We start from the raw sequence: 25,020 nt of genomic DNA, 5'->3' as shown, positions 1-25,020 counted from the left end.
CCTGATAGAGATTGGACTCATTTTCGACGAGGTTGTATGTCGATAAACAAACAGCCATGTGTTCCGTCAAAACTTTGACAAAATGCTTCGACCAATGATTGTCAAAAAATCAACCAACCCTCATCGAAAAATAGGTTCAAATTTACTAGTGATGGGATCAGTGTTATGTGGCAACTCAGAGGGATAGAAATGGATACAGTATGTTTTGGCCAAAGTCATTTTTATATTGATATGTATAGATATTCTTGTTATTTTATTTCCTATCACATTTCATGATTAGGCTACTTAGACATATGTGGAAATTAGTATGTTACATGGCTACACCGCATCCATTCAATCCTTTTGTTCTGAGTTTCTAAGCTTCTCGTATCAAGCTTGGGGCGTTCTTCATATCAGGAAGGACCCTGAGGGAGTGAAACACTCTGTGATTGGTATAGTAAAAGCGCCTAGGCCACACACCCATCTCAGATAGTGAATGGATGATTGTTTGATAACTGTGGAGACTGAGACTTGTAGATGGACACATGTTTGAGACAACTTGTTTCAAAAACTCGCATGTAATGTAATGTATAAATTCATCTTATATGATTTCATTGATGTAATCAATCATTTGATGGGATATAATTATGTATTGTTGCATCTATTTGCTTTATATTTGCTCTTTCTTTTGATCAATGGAAAAACAAATTGAGGATACACAAATGAGAAAACAAACGGTGGATATGCAAACCATGGAAAAACAAACCATCTCATTGGTAAAAAACAGTCAAGAAATTATGGTACACTTTGAAACTAACCATTTAGGGAAAGTCAAAATGGCATCACTTGGCAAGACAGGAAAATATATCTGGGTCAATGTTAAACAGTTCAAGGGCATTTTAAAACGTAGACTTGCTCGTATGAAAGGGTCACATGAAAAGCAGAAACATGGGCAGAGATTGCATAAACAAGTCAAAATGTGCCCTCCTCCACACTTAAGTGGTGACAGTCGTCTGTATGGTAGCAATAACTTCGGTGAGTCTGTCAGTTACAGCCCTACTTCCACACCTCTCGCTTGGTGCCCAGATCTTTATGTGCAAGAACTTTTGAGGGCCAAGAGGAGGTTGGAGCTCCTAGAGGCTAAGGAGCAAGAAAGTTACCGCAATATACAGGTGCTAATTGCAGCAAATAAAACTCTTGCAGACAATAACAACACTTTAAAAGCTCAAATCTCAATGATGCAAGAAACACTTTTAGCCGGGAAGCTTGAATGGCAGAATATGAATGATGAATGGAAAAACCTGAATGTGACATTGGAAACAAACAAGGTCACAGCAAATACCAAGTCATCTCATAATAAGGAGAAAACGATTCTTCACACTAGTTCGCCAGGAAAGGCAGATGGTGAAGAGAAGAGAAGAAGTTTTGCAGAAGTCACCAAAACTTGGGACAAAAAAAGAAAACACCCTGATATAGCAAGAGAAGAGGCAAAGATTCGTGTGAACACGCAAGACGGAGAGGTCAAGGAAAGGCAGCTTAGGGCATCCAATATAATTATCAAGGGGATAAAAGACTATGGGGAAGGCAAACATACCCTTGACCTAACAAGAGATTTCCTACAAGATGTGTTGTTGTGGCAAGGACAAATCTGCCAAGCTTGGAGGGTTGGCAAACCACATGCTGAGAGAAATAGGCCAATCAAGGTAGTAATGCTCAGCATTAGCGACAAACAAAATCTACTTAACAAAAAACAGCTCTTGAGGGGTTCTCGCTTCGTTTTAGAGGAGGATTTAACTATGAGATAGCAAGTAGAAAGAAGGATGGAAATGGAAAAAATCAGAACAGCTAGAAATGAAGGCAAAAGAGCTTGGATGTTCAAGGGAAAAGCAGTTATTGCTCATTTTGGCCACCGCTACAATGAAGGGTAGCAAGAAGGCAACAAAGGTGCAACAACAAACACCTTAACAGGCAGCGATACAACAAGATCCATAATCACACCTAGCGATAATAACTCAACTTTGAGTCTTTCACATCAAAATAAATAGCAATCAAGCTTAACCCAAGCGTCCTTAAGTTTAGTTTGTTGGAATTGCAGAGGTTATCCGTGGAGACGTGGGCCTGGGTTAGGGCCTATTGCAGAAGGCAAAGACATTATTTGTCTTATAGAGACACATGAGCATGAGGGATGTAAGACCCCATTGTTTGAAGGCTACTGGAAGATGGCAGTGTGGAATGAGGCAGCGAAAAATGGTAAAGGTCATTTTGGTATAATGGTTCTAGTAAAAGAAAGAGAAGGTCGTGTCATTCAGCTGGAAAAGACTGATTCTAATAAACAATTCATATGGCTCAAAATCGTGAAAAATAACACTCTTCTCAGGATTGCAGCTTGTTACTTTGCTCCACAAGTATCTAAAATTTATAAAAAGTGTGGTTTAGATCACAATGACCCTTATGCTACGTTAAAGAAAGATGTTTCTATTTTTTCACAACGTGGGGATGTCCTTCTTGTTGGAGATTTCAATGCTAGGACAGCAAATTGGCAAGCAAGTATTTTCAGCTCCGAAGTAAATGATAACCCTATTTGGCTCACAAAAGAGAGAAATCATCAATGGGATAGAATATCCAAAGATGCTAAACGTTGCACTCATTTTGGGGAAGAATTGATCACTTTATGTGGCACATTTGATCTAATAATCTGTAATGGTTTGGCTAGATGGGCTAAGTCGGGCAATTTCACTTGCAACACATACAACGGGGCAAGTGTAGTAGACTATGTAATTTGTTCGCAACATTTGTATAACAATATTGAAGAAGTTGAAATTGGAGAGCACATTTGGGATCTCAAATTAGATCATAGACCGTTGTACGTAAATTTGTATTGGGCAAAGGATAGGCGGATTGGGGCAAAAATCCAAGGCCCTCAACACCCACCTTCTCAGGGCAGAATTTTGTTAACTTCAGAGAATAGTAAAACTTTCAAGGCTACTCTTGAGGAACTTTGTATGGGACACCCTATGTATAAGCATGGTGTTAACAGTCATGATTTATCAAATCTAATTCACGAGGCTCTTTCAAAATGCAAGAGAGCAAAAAATAGAAAATCTGAAACTAATTGTTTTCCAGCCAATGCATGGTTTGATAAGGAATGCAAGAGGGCTAGGAGAAATCTAAGGGAGTCAAATAAAACTAACCTTGACATTAAGACCTACAAACAGATCCTAAAGAAGAAGAAAATCGATTTTATGTCCACAAGGAGAGAGGAGCTAATTTTCTTGGGCAGAAATAACGCCAAACGTTTTTGGAAAGAACTCCAACCAAGGAGGAAGCAAACTGAAAATAATATTACTGCCACCCAATGGTTTGATTATGCTAAGAAACTTTATGAACAAGAGGGTGGAGTGGGACAGCCACCTTTGGTCAATGATACCACAAATATTTTTACTATGCAAGAGATAGAGACAGGGATTAAGAAGTTGGGTGGAGGCAAAGCAAAAGACCTTGTTGCGCTTCAAGCTGAATATTTGAAGTGGGGTATGAAAACTCTTGCACCGCACATCACTGAAATTTTCAACAAAATCTGCCAGGAAGGGTTTCCGAAAGATTGGACAATCAGCCTTGCAATACCACTTTTTAAGAGTGGTGATGTTAACAATCCCTCCAACTACAGGACTATAACGATCAATCCCCTCTTTGCTAAACTTTTTGGCAGTATGATAGAAACTAGGATCAGCAAATGGGCAGAAGAAAATCATAAACGTGCTAAAGGGCAAGCTGGTTTTAGGCCAAAGCACTCGACAGTGGATCACTGTGTCACTCTGAGACACATTATTGAAAAAGAGTGGGAGAAAAAGGAAGAGGTTTTTTGTTGCTTTGTTGACTTCAAAAAGGCTTTTGACACCGTTCCGAGAGACAAGCTTTGGTTGAGGATGGAAGAATTGGGGATTCCTAGGCATCAACATGAATTTTATTACAATGGAAGTGTTCTCGAAGAAGTTGCGGAATATAAATACCTTGGCATCGATTTCAACAAAAAACTAAGCTGGTCTAGCTGCAGGTATAAAAGGACATTAGGTGGATGGAAGGCTTTCTACGCTCTTCAGAATAGGTGTTGTGAAGCGGAGTTGTGGGATTGGAAAACTATTCAAACCTTGTTCGATCTTTTTGTGCTGCCAGTTGTTCTTTATGGGTGTGAATTATGGGCCAGCAGCACTACTATAGCACAATGGAAACAAATCGAAGGAATCCAAAAGCGCTTGATTACAAGCAAGTTTAAAATTAAAAGCATTGTTCCATATGACATCATGCTAAGTGAAATGGGGGCTGCGCCTATCGAGGCACTTGCTATGGTTCGCCTTTTAAGCTATCTAAAAAGAATCGAAAAAATGGAAGAGGATAGATGGCCGAAAGTTGTATTTAGGGATAGACTATGTAAGCGAAAAAGGACATGGATGCAACAAAACATCAAGTGGATGAGTAAATGGAATATTCATTTCAATATGTGCCCCACAAATAATAAAGAAATAAAGGTCTTTGTTATGGAGAAATTCTATAAGAGAAATTGGGGAAGCGAGATTGGGAGGAAGAAACTATATTATATAAATGAGTTCAACCCCACTTGTGATCAACTCGAAAAAGCGTACATAGGAGCCAACATTTCTTGGAGAGCTAAAATTCTTATTGCTCAACTGAGAACCAACTCTCACCAACTTCGTTGTGAAACCGGGCGTTGGAAGAGGCCAAAGGAGGCTTGGGAAGAGAGAATTTGCAGATTTTGCAATTCTGGGAAAGTGGAAACTGAACAGCACTTTATTCTAGAATGTGAGGCCTACAAGGATAGCAGGGATAAGTTTGCGGATACTATATGTGACAGTTCTTGGCATAACCTGTTCAACGAAGAGTACATTGAGCAATTGGGGGGGCTCATCATTAGTCTACACAAGACTTAAGTCTGCTTGAGTTGTCTTGCTGTCCCATAGGCTATTTTTAGCCTCATGGACGTTAAAAATTTTATCTATCTATCTATCTATTTGTCAACATCATTGAATTGACATTCTAATTGTTTAATTAATAAGTAATATTGTTTATCTTTGATTTTGATTGAAGACATGGATAACTACTTGTAAATCTTGTTGTCAGTGCTCGTAGCCTCTGAATATATATTTGAAGGGTCGGTAGTTATAACATTATTATATGCCAAGATGTTCAATCATGCTCTGGTGAATGATCTGGGAAGAGTTTTGTTTTATTGTGGCACGAGACAAAATAAGGCTCATTTGAAAAGAATACTTTCTTGAAGATTAATAACAACGCAACTCTTACCGGGCACAATAAGACGATAACAACTTTAATTTCTTCTGAATCTGGAGGTTTTCGCCTAATTTAGGTATCACAATTGTTGAAATTGAAGGGAGCATTGAACTCATTAATGAAACCAGTATTGCTTCTTAGTACACGATTCTCGCGGATATTATTTTTCCAAAACTGGTTTTCCGAGGAACGAGGACTATTAATAAATATCCTATTTCAGGGATATCACAAAACCTTACTTAAGGGCGTAGTAGGACTGGTTGTTGGGAAATTGAATTCCTAGTTGTTAGCAAATTACTCTAACTTCAGTAACAGGCGTTCGTAGTTTTTTTAGGGCTTTGAGAACCATTAAGGAGGCCTTGCGGACCTACAGTACCTGCTATACTATCATTTCAGATCAGAACTTAGAGAGTGGAAATAGGGATGAACTTTAGCAGCGTCAGATTAGCAAGTTTTTAAAATGGCATCAAATAATTGTTTGGCCAAAGCACTGTATGAAATGGGCAGCAAGTTAGGGTTGGATTTGCAAGCAAGCGAACATACTCTCATTACTATAATTAAATTGGAAGGATGCCTATTCATGGTAGAACAATCACCTCCCCATTTATTATAAATTGGTCTTGCACCTACAGTGGCAGAGTTGAGTCATCAGAAGTGGCTGAAACATTCACATTGTGAGGTTAAATTATTGGTTACCTCTTGTTGGAGGATATTATGGTTAAGACAATTAATGAGAGTGATTCTCATTTCCAACGACTTGTACAAATTTTGTGTTAGCAATCTCAAATAGAGAACAAAAGGCTTCATAGAGTGCTTATAAATTGGTCAACAGGGTGCTCAAACAATGCGAGCTAAAAATTGACAAGTACAAACAACAACGAGATAAAGACGAATTAATGCAGCCCCCCATTGGTAAGGACAAAGACACATATCTAGATGGAAACTTGATTCACGAGCTACAAGCTGGAACAATAATGGCTAAAAACAAATTGGAGGTTGAGTCCCAACCAGCTGAGAATGAAACCATGGAAGAGCCCCTTGCTACTAACGAGAGGTACCCTAATCTCTTCATTGGTCAATTGTTGATCACTATTGACAAAACTCCTTTGATGAATCCATAGATAAACATAGTGATATTCCATTAACACCTCAGCATGAATGCTTGACATCAGCTGTAGAAACAATCAAGTATGATGGTTATTTTCTCCAACGGTTGAGACTAAATTAGAAAATGTGTCGCACGACAGCCCTCACTCCCTAGGTGAATTTGAACACAAGCCTTTATCGCTGTAATATTTGATGGAGCCCTAAAATGTGGCCTCCATTTGTTATAAAACATTTTTTTGGAGACTTGATGAAGTTTTCATTGTTGTCAATAAAATTGATGTAGTGTCTTCTTGTAACGAGTGTGAAGAGTCCTAGACTGAGTTTCAAGGAATGAAGCGGCACTTATTACTATATAAGGTCGAGATAAAGTTTCTAGTCATAATGAATTGGACTAGTTTAATAAATATTAGAAACATTATTTGTGCCGCTAAATGTTTGAGGAGTCACTATGTGAGGGTCTTTGATTTGTTAAAGGAATACATATTTGCAAGACAAAATGGTGCCCGTGGATTAAAAGGAAGATTATGAACCGACAACAATGTATTATGTTTTAATTGGAAGTGTGTAATTTATTTTTATAAGGAAGTGACTTTTGAATTTGGAAAGTCACATTTTTTTAATTTTTAAGATATAAATAATGAGAGAAATGTAAAGAACAAGACATATTCAGACATTCACATTCAGATTATAGAAGAAGCATTTTTATTTTTGTACAGAGGGATAAGGACCAACTTTGTAATATGAATTCAATTATTTTATTTTAATAATAAAATAAGAGTCTTGATTATTATTAAAGGCATGGAAATTTAAACTGTAGATAAATCGTCCTTTGTAATTATTTTTTTGAATATGCATACAATTTAAATGTTGGATAAGTGGACTAAGTCATTTAGCATTTAAATTCAATCATCACAAATAGTGTGAAATATTAAATTGTTTTCATATTTGTACTCAGTTTGCCTCCCTACCAGATGAGTTAAAGTTCAATCTGGACTAATTTAAAATTGTGTATATATTTGATCTATCGCATCTTGATTATTTAATTGTTGGCAATAAAATGTGTAAAACATTATAAAGTTGTACATGAAAATTCACTGAAGTTGACTCTATTGCTTGAATGAGCAAAGGCACTGGTCTTTTTATTATTGAAGTTAGAAAATCTATGACTTATTTCATACAAGCATCAAATTAATTATTATTCAATTATACAAAACATTCAACCATTATCCAACATCTAATTTTCATTTTAATTGAGTTTGAGGACCTTGTCAACTAGAGAACTTCAGAAGTTTAAATTCGCTATAGAAAAACTATGAACCAGACAGTCAGCGTTTGAGGTGAAGCTTCACCCGCCTAGGTGTAGTGGAGCCTAAAGTGCAGGGAATTGGAAAGTATTTCCGTTCGTTAGTCAGAATTGACTGAGAAGTCCTATTGGAGAAGTGGCAGATTTTTGGATTTCTTTATCAAACAAATACATATTGGGCTTGCAAAAGGTTCATATCCAAATTCCATATTAGAAAATTCTTGAATTACTGCTTCTCACAGATTATTACTTCTGATTTTCAACAAGAAGCCCCAATAAAATATATGCATCAACGACATACCTAATTCAGTACAAGCAAAAGATTCATGAACAAAAGATGATGAAGAATATGGAAGCAGGTGTCTGGAATGAATCTATGATGAATAGACGATGGCAAAGAATTGGAGTATTTGTCCAACACTAAATTATATAGAACTCAATACATCTCAAATGGGAATAATATCGCATATGCAAAATAATCAAAACATTACAGCATGGGGAGTTTAATAAATACTTGAAACAATATTTGTGCCGCTAAATGTTTGACGAGTCACTATGTGAGGGTCTTCAATTTGTTAAAGGAATACATATTCGTAAGACAAAATGGTGCCTGTCAATTAAAAGGAAGATAGCATTAATTAAGGACTAGCAAAAACTAAACCATGAGGATTTAGACTTTTGTGGCAGCAGTGGTATATCTTCACAATGTCATGTAGATAGTTATGAACCAGACGAAAATAATTCAGAGATCTCACTTCATGTTGATCATTTCATTGATGGAGATGTTGATTTGAGTGTTGGTACAAATGGTGATGTTGATAGTTTCTATCGAATATCAAAAGACATATCACTAAGACTTCATGAGATGGCAACTATTTATTGGCTAGCTAGTGATTTGATCTTTATGCATACTCTAGCTATCAATGGTTGCTATGCTTGGTTTTTTGTTATATTTTCAAATTTTGCTTAACTTTTGGAAGGTAGTGAGTTGTAGAATGATTTCCTCGAGGCACATAACTCATGACATGGTTTTCCTTCCGATAAAAAGGCAAGATGACAACACGGGTACCATTTTTATTTCAAATTTAGTAGCAATGTGTGGGGGTCTTATGACTTGAACTTCCTACCTATTGGAGATGTTTTTGGGTTTGGTGGGGTGATTTGCTCTTTCAATTGGCTAATTTGGGATGATGACAGGTTGATAAACACCTATTTCTACTATCAAGATTGAGTTGATAGGTTGGTTTGGGATACAAATGTTGACATGATGTATGTTTTGCATTGTGGATTATGTCGTGATGCTACACAGTTAAAGCTTTATGATCAAAGTCGCACAGCCTATAGTCACAACAAAGATTTAGAGATTGAGTTGGGATCCAAGGATCATAGTGATAGCTGGATTGCATTCTCACTTTTGGTACCACAACCTAGCAAGTCATGACTTTAGAGTTGCCATTATGGCCCACAATAATGCTAGCAGATAGATATGGGACCCCAATATTGGCTTATTGACTCATGATTTCTTGAGGGCAAACAATCTCGAGGAGGGAGGACAGTAATGTCTCATTTTTTGGACATTAGGAATTTTGAAGTTAAATTCATAAAATATTATGTTTGGCTTATGAGAGTTTAAGACAAATTTATAAATGGGTCAATTTAATATTATAAAGGGGGTTATAAGGTGGCAAAAGAAGAAGATGACGAAAGACAAAAGTAGAAACTAGAAAGTCAAAACTTGATGCATTAAAAGAAGGGAGACTCATTTTGGTCATGCTTGGATATTGTTTTAGTTTGAGATTTCTCTTAAAGAAACTAGGAAGCTTTAGCTTCTCTCAAGAATTTGAGGATGCAAACCCTCAAGTTCTTTTGAGTGGATTGGACACAGCCCCAATTCATCTACTGTGGTGAATTCGTGACGAAGTTCACAATTGTTTTTCAAATTCTTTTCTAGTTATCCAATCTGACTGTTATCAATGTTTTTACGATTGGATATTTATTGTATTGTTGGTTTATAATACAATAACGATTTCTGGAGTATTTGTTGATTATTAATTGGTTAATATTGGTTATTTAATGATATTTGTTGAACATTATTGCATGAATTATGGTTTATGATTCTAAAAATTTAATGAGGAAAAATTGAAAAGAATATTCAAGTAGGATATTACACTTTATTAATTTTATGAGGAATTTTGGTAATGACATTTTTAATGATGTCATGTATAACTTGATATCACTTCCAACAATGTCTTCTTTGTTTCACGATTTTGTTTATATGATGTTGTGGTTGTAGTGTATAGTAAGCCATGGACAACCTTTGATCAAAAGATGGAGTGTGTTATACAAGAGTTGTCATGTGTGAAGCTCTTTTATTTAGTCTTTATATTGCGACAAGAATTTGACATCTCTAGTTGAATTGAAAGAAGTTGTACAAGTAGTCTTCTTTGTTTGGAGATCATGGTTTGACTCTTCCCTTCAAGAGCTCTTGGTGTTGATTTCTTAGTAGTGTCAAGGCAACGATCGATCTTCAATTAGATGGTTTTCACAATGCCTAAGCAGCTACATTGCATAGTTTTGTGAGATTTCCTAGTTCGGTGAGATTTCTAGCAATGGTGAATGGATTCATCATTTTATAATGATTGTTTTGTGATTTGGAGATGGTGTCACATGTCATAGAGGACTCTTTTTAAGACTTTGGTGACCTGTCGATTTGTGATATGTTCTTTGCATCACAGCCTTCTTTTGAGGAGATGATATTAGACCATGATGTCATGATATATGTTAAGTGAGATTCATAGTTCAATAAGATTTCTAGCAATGATGAATGGATTCATTATTTTACAATGATTGTTTTATGATTTGGAGATGGTGTTGCATGTCATAGAGGACTCTTTTTAAGACTTGGTGAGCTGTCGATTTGTAATATGTTCTTTGCATCAGTCTACTTTTGAGGAGATGATATTAGACCATGATGTCATGATAAATGTTCTAGATCTTCTTTTGCAGCTTTGACAATAGTCTTGTTGGTTCTCTTTTATTTTGAGTATTAATCATTTTCTTGGAGCTTCATGATTCCATAGGATTGTATTTGAAGCACGGGTTAATTGGTGGATGCTCAAAGGGACCAGAGAGACCTAGGTGAAGCAAAGGTCTCCTATTTATATTGAAATTCTTTAAATAAAACTTTGTAGCATATGTCAAATTGATTTAGCAATATGCTAGTTTCAACTTGAATCAAATGTAATCAAACATCTTGACATTCCATATTTGATTATTTTGCTCAACAATTTTCACCACATTACAATAATGCGATAAGCTGTCACTTCTATTGGAAACAAATGCATTTGAACACAAACCATGAAGGAAACAAATATGGTCACATTCTCATGAAAAGCAGAAATCGAAAGCCACGTTAGATTTTTCTTCAGCTGAAATATTCTTTGAATAAATACTTCCCACGTATATGAAAAGGAAAAACGACACCAAATTAAGAAGAAAAAAAATGATCCGACATCTAACACGTATTTCCACTGGCACTTACCATTTGTCAATTTTAATTACCGCAACAACTTTAGATTTAGCCCTCAGATGTTATAAAGAAACAGAAGGCAGGTCATCTCAATTATAATAAGAACTTTGAAATTGTCATTTTCATAGTAATTCTAGAAAAATCAAGGCCAACTTCAATTTCTCATGGGAAAGTATGCTTGAGTATTAATAACACGGAATACTAATAAGAATGCCCATTAAACTCAACCATAAATCATTTCCGAGGCAAAAAAAATCTTCACTAGGTTTATACCCAGTTTTCACAAAGTTCATAGCAGATATAGGCAAATGTTATAACATGAAATATGTGTATTACATCCCTAATCATCATCATCAAGTACACTCCGTCGCCTCTGGATCTGACATGAGCACAATAAACAAACAATTAGTCAATAAAATACCTTATTTCTTAGAACACCTGTAGAAAATAATTTACACAATGTTACCTACGCTACATGCTCTGGCTTCTTGTGGAACAAAATTTTGTTAAGGTAAGAAGCAAGGAAAGACGTTATTTCATTATTTTAATTGCTTTGCTCTGCTTATGTCTTACATTCCCCAGCATAAATCAACTGCAATTAACCGTTCCTCTTTCTTCTCATACGAGTATAATCTTAAAATGTGAAAATGAAGCTAGAAACTATTCTTGTTTGTGGCATTTAGATTTAAGGACTTCGAATTTTGGAAACCTTTTTTGGGAGGCTCGGTGCCTGTTTCCTTGGCCCTGGATACATTTGGTGAGTAGAAAGATAATCCTTCAACTTTTACAAAGTTTTAAATGGAACTGGAAGAAAACTAGTAATATGTTTATCATACCAACAAGATCGGGACTTTCTCAGTCATTTCACCTTCGTGTCTCTTTGGTATTTGCCTGGAGCTATTTAAAAATCATTACAGGTTTACATGATGATGACAGTCAAGGTAGTGGGCATGCTCAGCACACAAGTGTCTTATAGTAATATCATATATGTCGTCCCTGCAACTTATAGCAAGTAAAATGAATCATAAATTTACATTTGGTTGTAGTTCAGTAAATTATTTGGGATCACTTCTTAAAACTAAATAGAAATTAACCTTTTGTAAACACTAAATCAAAACATGCACCACAAAAACTTTAAATTTTTACCTTACCATGATTTTTCTTGTACCTCTTTTGAGAGAGAGAGTGGAAAGTGTAGCATGTCAGAGGCTTCTTGTAGGAAAGACAAACTTAGGGACTTGCTAAGTTGCCTGTTCAAATTCATGTTCAAAAAAATTTTGTGGGTGGGTTTGAATTCGTTTTGGGTTCGTCCACACAAAAATACTTGTTTACATATATATAAGCATATAAGTTCATACACCACTGTGCTAATAGTAAAGCAACATAGCAAAATACACCACCATATATATTAACATTTTAGTCCTAATGACATATAAAACATCTTTTTTGACATTTCTACTGGTCTATTTAGGGGTTGGAGCATCGAATAACCTAAATTAGACCAAAAAACTTTAAAAGTCAAATAAAAATCAATTGTTGCCCTGAGCTGGCCCAGGTTTTGCTGCTGGGTTTCATATTCTCTTGAAATTTTGTCCAACTTCTGCTGACAGACTTTGCAACAAATATAGCAACCTGCGGCAAAATTTGCTGCAAACCAAGCCCGACCTTGGGCCTTACAGGGGTGAATCTGGTAACTTAGGGGACTTGTTGCATTAGCTCAAAAGTACTATAATAACCATCATGTTTTTGAGGAAGTAATAATATTGTCTAGAGAGCAGAATCTAAACTTCGGATATCAGACCAGTAAACTGTTGAGCACAACAGTGTGAAAAAAGCATGTTGAGTTGGTCAATGCTTTCATCAAGGGGAACACATTTATGTTAGAACACAAAATGAGAGTCTGAGAACATAATCGCTTGCAGACAACTGCGCTTCCAACTCCATATATGACATACTTACTTCATAGTTTAGAGAGATGTCTTTGTGGTGTAAAAAGGCACTGACCACCAATCTCAATTTAAGATTTACTCGTAAACACCCTTTACTTTCAACAAAATATCAGAAAGGGAAAGCAAATATTAAAACACGTAGTCTAAAGACATCATACCTAGGTCACATGCTTCCTAAGGATTAAAAATCACATGGTCACCCCCTTGCCATCCCAGCAATGGATGGCAAAGCATGTTCATTGAACATCATGTGCACAAGAACTCAACATTTTATTACTTCTGGTTTAAACCTTATTAATATATATTCCATAAGAAGTTGTGATTTCAATATTTACGAAGTTTTCCTCAGATTTATGCTAATCATTTCTTTCTAGGGTACATAAAAAATATGGCAGGCTAACAAGTAAAAATAAATATGACTAACGTAAGCACCAACGGGGAATGTCTATACACCAGAGAAGTATACATGGACCAAATCCAAGAAAGATCAGCAACTGTAAAGTGCTCATATCCAACATAATGATTTTTCAGTTGACAAAAATGGTTAGAAAATTGTTATAAGAAGAGACTCTATGCATGCTCTGTAGTTGTTTACTAGTCAATTTTCTCTTGCGATAGATTTGTGGTAACAAGATAGGTCACACAGTTATCAGTATGCAACAGGGACATGTCCCTTACCCTCCAGGGGCCATCTAGATGTTTCCAGAATAGTCACGAGACATCCAACAAATTTATGTGCTCCTGGCAAAACCAAATTCCGTACCTCCCTTCTTCATAGAAGCTATTTTAAAGTTAAATTTCTGATGATGGATCCAATGGAAACAACATAGGTCAAAGGGTTATCACTGTGCCACAGAGACATATCCTTTGCCCTGCAAGGGCCATCCAGAATATTTCAAGAATGGTGATAGGACATCCAGAAGGTTTATCTACCTCCTGAGATAACTAAATTTAGTACCTCCATTCTTCACAGAAGCTATTCAAAATAACTTTCTGACAATTGAGAAAATGATATTGTTAATGATCACTCTACTCTATTCCCCCGGATAGGTAGATTGGCATTAGGCACTGCACACCCTTATTTTCTTAGAGATATTAATCAATGTGTGAAGCAGAGGTGTTGAATTCAATTTTAGACCTTGAAAAATGATATAAAAATGATGGCTTCACTAATGTTGTATAGGTAGTTATGGATGCAGTGCATATGAGAAGTGTAGCAAGGATCTTAGCAGAGGTTTCCTAGAGTCATCTGTACTAGATCTCCTGTTGTTTGAATGCAAATGAAAAGTGAACTAAAAGACACATTTATCAGCAATGAAACCTCTCTGACCAGTGTTTCAACCTTTTTCAAAGAAAGGATTACTCAAATCAAGACCAATTTGCATCTATACTCACTTTCATTTGAGATGATACTTGAGTTGTTGGGGCAATGGCAGATTATGATCACGACATGAGTGTGAACTAGGCGAGAAATCCAAGATGAACAAGGGAAGATGGAGAAGAAATGCAAGTTAAAGATTTGTTTTGTACTAAATAAGGTATATTGTCTCTGCTATATCCCCTGCTTTTACCAGCAGTGGTATGGGGACTTTTCCTCCCCTAGCCCCTTGGTAAGATATATGAGAACACTGGTAACATATTTGGCTAAAAAGCCCAACCCCAATTTAGCATTGAACCACAATCATTCAACATGTTATTCAAAAAAGAGGGGAAAAGCTGAAAATCCTTTACACATGACTCATAGATGAAAAATCCCAATAGAAAAAATAGGGGCTCTGTCACCATAATAATTCTCATTATCAGCATGTACGAGTTTATGTGCGATTGTATTTTTGGCTCCAACTTAATGATACGTTGATGATAAATTGTTCACTATCGACGGGCTCATTTATAATTTTTCAAAGTTGGAAACTAATGTCACAGAACAAAGGTAAGTGCAAGAGGAACAAGTGATAGTCAGAGGCAGCAAAGAAGCTATGGATAGGTATATTTCAGCCAAAAAGTAGACCAAGACACATTGCTCAGCACAAAAGATACGAAAAGGACAAAAGCTGAATCTCTAAACAAAGAAGGAGAAGGCTGGAAGTATGGCTGAAGATCAAGAGCTGCCTTCATCTGCTCCCCCAACAATATGTTGGAGATTGTAGCTACGATAGAGATCTTTATCTCTAGAAATATGGATGTTATTATCATTATGGTCACCTTCAACTGAGAAGGACATTTATGATAAATTGATATTAAGAAAAGTATCATACAACATACGTTGAGGCATGGAAATACGAAGTCATATTTGAAAATAAAGAGTGGGTCCTTTCCGATGATTTTTCAAAGCTAGCATGATTATCAATAATTTTGCTGGCATGATTATCAAGGCAGATATATGGGACAGAAACAACAAAGCAGAGTCACAAGCTATAAGTCATTGGTCTATGATGGGCAGTTTAGTGTGGGATGTCACATCTAATAATGGAGGGAAACCCCACAACCTTTATTAATGCAATAAAGGGAATGAAAGCACGAAGGGGAAGAGTTGATGACTTACTAAACCAAGCTTGGATCTTAATGAAATCATTGGTTCTTTATTCAAGCAATCATTGCTAAAAGGAGGCCAACTCAATAGCAGATCAACTTCCCAATTTCACAATTGAAACCCCAAAAAAGGAATCCCCAAAGAAGCAAATTTACACACACGTCTTCCTAGGTATTAACCATTAGTGGGAATGGTGTCATACTCAGAATTAAACAGAGCTCTGCATTGTATTCCTGGATGTTATATCCTATATATTATAATATAATGGGAGTGGGCCCTGACCACATATATACAGATTTTAGATACATATGCATATGCAGATATCAATTTTAGATCCCAACATTGAGATCAGAAACACATCCAACTTGGACAATACTGTCATGTTCCTGATCCTACAAACAACAATCCTATAATATGAAATCATCTTATGAATAGAAGACTTCACAATTTCAGTAAGCGTCACACCTTGCAAAAATCACATTATACAGGTGGTCATATGCAAGGGATATTACCAAGTATTAACCGAACATATATTAATTCATAGGTCTCAAGGGGCATCACCAGAGAAGCGACGAGAAACCTCTACCTATAATGGTTGTGTCCATAGGGAGAGATAATTATCTTCCACCACCCAAGGAAAGATATAAAGAGTAAACCCAGCAGTTCATGACAGAGATCAAAACAATCAGATCCAACTTACATGTGGTTTACCGGCTCTCCCAAACTAAGTACACCACTCAAGGGATGGAATTGATCATAGTTGTAGACTCCTGCTTGCGCCAAGAGGCATGTTGATTAGCCCAAGAGATAAAATTGGTCATAGTTGGATGTTCCTGCTCCTTGTGGGAAAAGGACAAGTTTCCATGATATGAATGCTAAATGCTCTCAAGCTTGGTTGAGCTGGGCAGTTTACCGGCACCCTTTTGAGTTTCCTACCAGACTAAGTTATGATTGCTTGTCAGATAGTTAGCTAGCCATAATGTGCATCTTAATCTCCTTATTCACTAGCTGATTTATTTGTTCATTATTTCTCATTAAATTTAATGGTTAACAAAGTTCAAAAAACATGTCAACTCCAATTTGGGAACATAAGAAATACACCTCTGCCATGGATACCTCCAATGGTGGCAAGTAAGTTCTCGTAGCACCAGGCCACATAATATGTGAATGAAATGCCTAAAATAAATATAAGGTCGAAAATAGAGAGACATCTGAATTTATCAGGTAACAAAAATGTCTAAAACTCACAGTGACTTTAGTTTGCTTTTTAGTTTGTTCATTGATTTGCTCAAGCAAAGATATGAGCCTCTCTTCAGACACCTGTGGATGAAAAACATCACAAACTAACATTCAAACATGGTATAAAACCAATAACAAACTTACCAGAAACCACGCAAAACAAAAAAATAATCAAAGCCAGATATAACAACCCAAAAACTTTCATATCGCCCTTGAAATGACAATAGCTGCATGAAGTTCTGATGGTCTAATATAAAGGGCTCTTTAAATAATGAAAGTTTCACAAAGTCATTCATATGTTTACCTTTTCAGTGATCTGACCCATTCGGAAATGAGACAACAAGAAATCTTCAACTCCTCTGGATTTCTCAGGTTTAACTAAAGCAATCCTGGCAACTAAATATATGCACAGGGGTAAGCCAGGATAGTAAATATTCCATATCAATGGAAATCAAAGACCGTACTAATCATAAACTGACAGGATATAATTGTCTATGATACTAATGAAAGGACCACTTAAAGACACAGCAGAACAATGAATAACTTAGAACTGTTTTGTAACTAATAAAACAAGAGATGTGAAATGGTCAAGCAACGTCAGTCATGCCATTCAATAATATAGCAAATTATTCGCACACAAAACTGTCCATGCTGGAATATGCTCAAAGAACAAGTAAGATGGTTGAGAACCAATTGCAAAGCTCTAACCAATTTAATCAATATGCCAAAAAAACCTTTACTCAATGATTAATAAAGATCAAGTCAATTCCATAGAATCTACAATCAAGATATGGGCATCTTTTTATAACACAAATAAAAATTGTCCTGGTATCTTATTGAGGGCTTTATAAACATAAATTGCAGCACCAAATGATAGAGCATGAGTGATAGAATGAATGGAAGGAGGGCCAACTCAAAATTAAAAATAAGTAAAATTAGTTGTCTATTAAAGGGGACAATTAATAAAAGATGTTTCCCAAACAAAGGGACTAGGGAAAATCAGGCAGAAAACTAACACGTTAAATAAATAACTACATTACCACATTCGTATGTTGAACCCAACATTCAGTCGTCATTTTGACTTTTTAAGTTTTTAAAATTTTAAAATTCCTGCAGCAATTTCCTAGCGTATTTTCCCAATCATCAAGTCATTTTGACTTTTTAAGTTTTTAAATTTTTTATAAAGCTTTAACAGTGATTTTTATAGTTTGTAAATTACCACACAAGAATACAACCCAAAATATTTTTCGAGCCACAAAGGAATGAAGATGCTGTGTCTTTTGCAGAATAGAAAGTTTCGTTGAAAGGCGGGTCGAATACAACTTTTTTGCAGGTCATTTGCAGAATAGCAGGCAGCCGGTTTTTCTATTTCATGATATCTCTTGAAAGCATGTATTGTCTTGACTCCAAATATTTCATGTACTTAGTAATCTGGATGGCCAGGTAATCGCAGAAACCTTGACAAGTTCTCTGTATGACAAGTTATTCCCAATTAACAAGACCACTTCAACAAGTATTTATGCATCAACAAGACCATTGCTAACTCAAACATATATAATCAGAGACTGACTGAGGCCACAATCACAAACAAGAACCTTTCTTCTGACAACCACATAGCAGCACCCACCCTCCTGATGATGGACAAGGCTTGTATTTCACAAGTTACTATCTGGCATTAAATGTTATAATTAAAATAGTAACTTCTGCAAGTCCTTGTATAGAGGAGAACTACCACAGTTGCAATGCATATGATTAATGCTTTCAAAATACATACATCATAATTAACTATGCCTATTATTGGATTCTTACCCCAACCTTTTGACAGATCACTGAGTTCTAGCTTTCTTCCCTATCTCTATAATCGCAACTCTTAGCATCATAAATCAAGTCATGTTATGTCAGTAGTTTGGTGTTTGTAATTTGCATTCTATAGATTACTAAAGCAGAGAGAATAAAAAGAATATGTAAATTATGCTCAGAATGCAGTTTGCCAGCATAGGATATGTTTTTTTTTAAATCCTTGTATGGACGAACCTGAATCCAACCAAAAAAAAATAGTAGAGCGAATGTCGAACCCGAATCTCAAACCGGAATCCAAACGGAGAACTATAACACTTGCCACGTTAATATTACGAACTAATTGGTAAAATACTTGCTTGTTATTAACAGAGACCGAAGGTCATTTATATACAAAAGAATAAAACAATGTTTCCTTAAGAAACGATCATAAAGAATAGGCACATTCTATTCTAGCTGAGAAAGTGAAAAAAAGCTACAGCTAACTAAAGCTAATTAGATATTACAATAGATTACCATTAACTAATAATAGATGATTATCTATTATCATAATACCCTCCCTTAATGGTTAATATATCTAGAACACCAGGTTGTCCTCTGAATTTGACATACTTATCAAGATCAAGAGGCTTGGTGAGAATGTCTGCAGTCTAATCTATGGTAGGAACATACTACAAGTTTATCGTCTCGCCTTCAACCAGCTAGTGTATGTAGTGACAGTGAACATCCACATGCTTGGTTCATTCATGGAAGATTGGATTTCAGGCTAACTTGATAACACCTTCGATATCAACAAATAGAGTAGTCGGTCCTGCTAGTGACATCTGCATATCCCCAAGCATCCAATGAAGCCAAATAGCTTCACATCTTTCCTTGACAGTCCCTCTGTATTGGGCCTTTGTAGAGGAGAGAGAAACTACCTGTTGCTTCTTACTGGTCCATGTGATTGCACCGGATCCTAAACTGAACACGTATCCAGAACTTGACTTTTAATCATCAAAAGAGCCTGCCCAATCTGAATCTGTGAACCCATTGAGTTTAGGATTAGAACTTCGAGAGTACAGAAGTCCATAATCAGAAGTGCCCTTCACATAACGAAGCACATTCTTTGCTACCATCCAATGATCAGCCTTAGGAGCTATCATAAATCGTGAGATATAGCTGACTGCGACGCTGATATCAAGCCTAGTAGCAGAGAGGTAGATGAGGTTGCCTACTAGTTGCATGTATGTAGTATCATCAACTGAAAGAGAACCATACTTTGCAAATAACTTGAGACCTTTCTCCATAGGTGTAGATGTAGGCATGCAATCCTACATACGAAATTTATCCAACAGAGCCCTAGCATATTTGGACTAAGAGATGAATAACCAGAAGACTATTGCCAAACCTCAACACCTAGGCAATAATGCATGAGACCAAGATCAATCATATCAAAAGACTAGCATAGATTTTGTTTGATTCCTTGAATCAAAGTTGTCGAACTGTCAATGATGATCAAATCATCCACATAAATAACCAGAAGGATGATGTCACTGTCAATAGTCTTGATGTACTGATTTGAATCTGAAGAACTCCTCTTAAAGCCTTGATCACTGAAGTACTTATCAATTTTTATGCACCATGCCCAATGGGCTGCTTCAAGCCTTAAAGAGATTTTACCAATCTGAGAACCTGATAGTCTTTACCAACAACCTTGAAACCAGGAGGCTACGTCATGTAGACCTCTTCATGGAGATCAACATTCAGGAAAGCACTCTTGACATCCATCTGATGGACCTTCCAGCCAAACTATATTTCCATGGCTAGGACTAATTTGATGGTGCTCATCTTTGCAATAGGAGTAAAGGTCTCCTCATTATCAATGCCTTGACGTTGAGAAAAGCCCTTCGCAACTAAACGAGCTTTGTACTTATCAACAGTACCATCCGACTTGTGTTTGATATTGTAAACCCATTTGCAACCAATGGGTTTCTTCACTAGTGGAAGATCAAAAAGGACCCAAGTATTGTTCTTCAACAAGCTCTAGTGTTCAGAGGTCATGGCATGTTCCCACTCTAGAATTCCTTTAACCTCGAAATATGTTTGAGGTTCAAACATATTGTGAATGTTGGCCATAAAAGAAAAGTTAATAGACTCTATAGGTTTGCTATTTTTTAGAGCAATTCTCCCATCAATAAGCTCATCATCACAAAGATCACCAAGTGTCTTAGCCCACCACTTAGGCCAGAGCGGAGAACGAACAACATTAGTATCAGGAGATGCTTGGTGATCAGGTTCCTCATCAGAAGAATTGGGATCAAACTCAGGTGAAGCAGCTACAAATCAAGGTGATCCTACAGGAGAAACCGAAGGTGTTTGTACAAGGATCACTGGTTTAATTGGAGCTACTGGAGCTACTGGAGCCCTCCCATCAAGTGGACCTAATGGAAGTCGAACTCCTAAATCATGAGCCTTCATAGGTTGGTCTGTTGGATCAAGAACAGAAGAAACAGGCATGAATGGTCCTCACAACTCATCAAAGACTACATCACGACAGTAGATGAGACGAGATGTCTCAACATCGATCAAGCGGTAAGCTTTGTGAAGACTACTTTATCCAGCAAGCATGAGTTTCTAACTCGTGGCATCCAACTTGGTGCGTGACACATCAAGGATCCAAACAAAAGCAAGGGAGCCAAAAACCTTCAGGTGACTGACTTTAGGCTTGCGACTTGACCAGGCCTCTTCGGGAGTTTTACTTTTGACCGCCACTTTGGGTGGCCAATTCAACAGATAAATTGCAATGTTAACTACTCCTGCCCAAAACTTCTTCGAAACATGTCTGTGTTCAAGCATGGATCAAGCCATCTCAATGATTTTTCTATTCCGGCATTCAACTACAATGTTCTGTTGTCGAGTGTGGGGTGTTGTTAACTGGCATTTGATGCCATGAGTATCCAAAAAGCTAGAGAAAGCATTAGAACAAAATTCTCCCCCATTGTCTGATCTAAGAGTAATAATAGATTTCCCAGACTCTTTTTCAACTAAAGGTTTAAACTTCTGAAATACAGGAAATGCATCTAACTTCTTTTTAAGGAAATACACTCACATTTTTCTACTGAAATCATCAACAAACAACAGAAAATACATAGACCCAAGAATAAGAGTGGCCATAGGACCACAAATATCGACATGAACAAGCTGAAGTCCGTGAGAAGCGCGCCATGAATCACCACCGATGAAAGGTGTGCATGCATGGCATGCATCACAAACTCCAAGATGTTAAGTTTGAATCTCTGGCAATCCAAGAACAAGCTCATCCCGAGCAAGCTGTGCGAGATAATGCACACTTAAGTGCCCATATAAGTGTGCTAGTAGAAAATTGTCGAGCAACCATAGCTAAGTCCCGAGAATCACCAAAATTAGCAAGTCTGAAAAGACCATGATCCTCAAGACCCATTGCAACAGTAGACTTAGTCGCCTGATCAGTGATGGTGCACTGATGTGAACTGAAGGTGACATCCAAGTGTAGAGAATGTCGAAGCAATTGACTCATTGAGAGTAGATTTAGTTTCATTCCTAGAATTTAGTACACGTTGAGGAATATGAGATTCCTCCCAACAGACTGAATCTAAATGTTGCCTTTGCTGACAACCGTGTACTCTTCTCCACCACCAAAAATAACAGAATCGGAATAAGGCCGGTAGATAGTAAACCAGTCTCTACGGTGAGTGAAATGACGAGAGGCACCTGAATCAATGTACTAGGCAAACGACTTCACATGATCTGCAGATCTTTTAGCCATGAAGGCGTAAAAGGCAGACTTTGTCTACTCAATGTGCTCAACACTGCTCACTTTGGGTTGTGAACCTGAGTGCTTAGATTGTGCAGCTAAGCATTTCCGACATTCAACCTTCATGTGTCCAAACTTGTGGCAGTAGTTGCATTGAATGCTCTTCTTTCAGGAACCATATGATGCTGGAGCAGAAGACTTCTACCAAGATGGCTGTTGAAACTTGTCTTTATCCTTCTAAGAGAATTTAGCAGCAAAGGCTTGCTCTGTGGAGGTGGAGTTGAAACTGCTACCGAATTGTTGTTTCCACCGATCTTGCTAAAGCAGAAGTGTGCAGAGATCAATGAACTTCAGATCAACACCAAAAGACATGATGTTGAGAGTCTCGATAAAATGCTCATAGGACTTTCGTAAACTCCGAAGAGTGGTAACCACAATATCCTCTTCCTCCATCCTACGACTGATGGCAAGCAACTGATCACAGATTTCCTAAATCCTATTCAGGGGTGCCCAGAGCGAGTTTCGCTCATGCATGACAATAGAAAACGAAGAGTTCTTCAAAAGGAAAGCTCTACTTTTGTCGGAAGTCTCATGAAGACCTTTGAGATGTGTCCAGAGCTCAGCAGCTGTCTTGCCGGATGGAATCTGAGAAAGCTGATTATCAACCACGGATAATTTGAGAAGCATCACCGCCTCTCAATTATTCAAATGCCATGTATCTTGATCAGGACCAGGAGCATTTGGACACTTCGTAAGAACCAGAACAAGTTGATACGTGTTCCGATATTCAAAAATTGTTGTCTGCTACTTCCAAGTTCCATAATTTCGACCATTGAATTTGGAGTTGTGCTCAAGCAGAATGTTTGTCAGCGATGCCATGGCACATTTTTCAATGAAAAAATGTGAAAATTTGTGAAGGCACGTTCTTCGAATCAAAAAAATGGAAGACCCAGAAAAATGACCCAGAAGAGCTTGAAAAACCCAAAAGGAATATGTTGTCATTTTTTGGATCTGCTAGCTCGAAAATCGAGGCACCCAGAAAAATCTGACGACAACCCAGTTGAGCTCCCAAAAAACCCACCAAGAATCTAAAATCAAAATAATTTTTCAAGCTCAAAAAACTAGGGTTTCAAGCAAAAAAACAGGTCTGTAGCCCTCGAGGTCAAAAATAGCAAAGAAATGATGGTTGCAGGCAAAAGAACTATCCGATTTTGTTCAAAATAAGGGCATTTTTTTCTAAGATGGTAGAGGCAATGAAATGATGGCAAAACAAACCATGGTTTCACCCTCAAAAATGCTATGTTTGGCAAACCTGTGACCTCAAGAAAAATGCGAGTTGCACAACAAAAAGCGAGCTTTTCCAAGGTTTGGATGTTGCGATTTGCAGAAAAATTTGATGTGCAGAGAAATGCCCAAGGAAAAAATGATTTGAACTTGTATGAGTTGCCGGAGAACATCCAAAAAATTGCAATTTGGAGGCTATCGGGAATGTCGCGATTTAGAGAAATCATATGGAGAAAAACCAAGATTTTTAGACCTAGCCAAGATCCAAGTGTGCATAGATGATTTCCTCAAAAAAAATGAAACCCTAAATGGCATTCAGAAGTAATTTCTCAAGGCAAAAACCCTAGGTGGGTTGTAGAGGAAAAAACTCAAATAATTTCGAAAATTTAGAGAAGATAATTGTGAAAGAAATTATAAAATTTTCAAAAAAATTTGGAGTATTGGCTCTGATACCATATTACGAAGTAATTGGTAAAATACTTGCTTGTTATTAACAGAAACCAAAAGGTCATTATATACAAAAGACCAAAATGATGTTCCCTTAGGAAACGATCATAAAGAATAGAAACATTCTATTCTAACTGAGAATAGCGAAAAAAGCTACAACTAACTAAAGCTCACAAGATATTTACAATAGATTACCATTAACTAATAATAGACGATTATCTATTATCATAATAGTTAATAAATAACAATTGGCATGTTGAATTTTATCAGGTTTCCACAATCTATTTTAACAGCATGATTTGTTTTTGGATTTGATTGTGTGTATAATTTTTAGCATCAACGTTTCGGGTCACACTCTCTGATCCATCAATGTTTCTTGCATTTCTCTCATCCTGATGATGGATCGCAAAGTGTGATTTGAAACGTTGATGCTAAAAATTATACACACAATCGAATCCAAAAACAAATCATGCAATTGCCATGTTAATAAGAAAATATAACACATCACCTTAGTTACCAATTCCCTGCTGAAATGGCCGGATGCTGGTTTTGATGCGTCTGGACGCTTGGGTGTGTTAGGATGTTGCACGGATTCTCCCCAAAAGCACATCCTGGGAATGTGGGTTCTTGGTGGATGCGCTATAGCACATACAGCAAGAATCCACAGGTCCAAGATGTGCTTCCTAGGAGAATCCAGGAAGCATCCAGGCCCATCTAGAAAGCACCTGCAACCAAAACGCCTTTTAGATGTCAATTTTAGCATGTATTTAATTG

At 36.9% G+C, this 25,020-nt stretch overlaps 1 protein-coding gene and 1 long non-coding RNA gene across 2 annotated transcripts in view; both read right to left on the bottom strand.

The window, feature by feature from the left end:
• Positions 1–11,287: 11,287 nt before the first annotated feature.
• Positions 11,288–25,020, bottom strand: part of LOC149573039 (double-stranded DNA-binding family protein) — a 59,403-nt gene continuing 45,670 nt past the window's right edge. Inside the window, exons 5-7 of the mRNA XM_089814209.1 lie at positions 17,248–17,339; positions 16,953–17,024; positions 11,288–11,604 (exon numbers count right to left, since the gene is read on the bottom strand). Coding sequence (XP_089670335.1) covers positions 11,566–11,604; positions 16,953–17,024; positions 17,248–17,339 — 203 coding nt within the window. The 3' untranslated portion in view covers positions 11,288–11,565. The remainder of the gene's footprint in view (positions 11,605–16,952; positions 17,025–17,247; positions 17,340–25,020) is intronic.
• Positions 12,105–12,476, bottom strand: LOC149573040 (uncharacterized). Its single transcript, XR_016360011.1, has 2 exons — positions 12,377–12,476; positions 12,105–12,221 (listed from the first exon to the last, which is right to left on the bottom strand). It is a non-coding gene; the product is annotated as an uncharacterized LOC149573040 (long non-coding RNA).

The sequence above is a fragment of the Cupressus sempervirens genome, chromosome 2 (genome assembly GCF_028749045.1).
Source record: "Cupressus sempervirens isolate cs-2001-9-10 chromosome 2, ASM2874904v1, whole genome shotgun sequence".
Taxonomy (NCBI): Eukaryota; Viridiplantae; Streptophyta; class Pinopsida; order Cupressales; family Cupressaceae; genus Cupressus; species Cupressus sempervirens.
The sequence above is the reverse complement of the archived record's forward strand: the minus strand, read 5'-3'. Positions and strand labels throughout refer to the sequence as shown.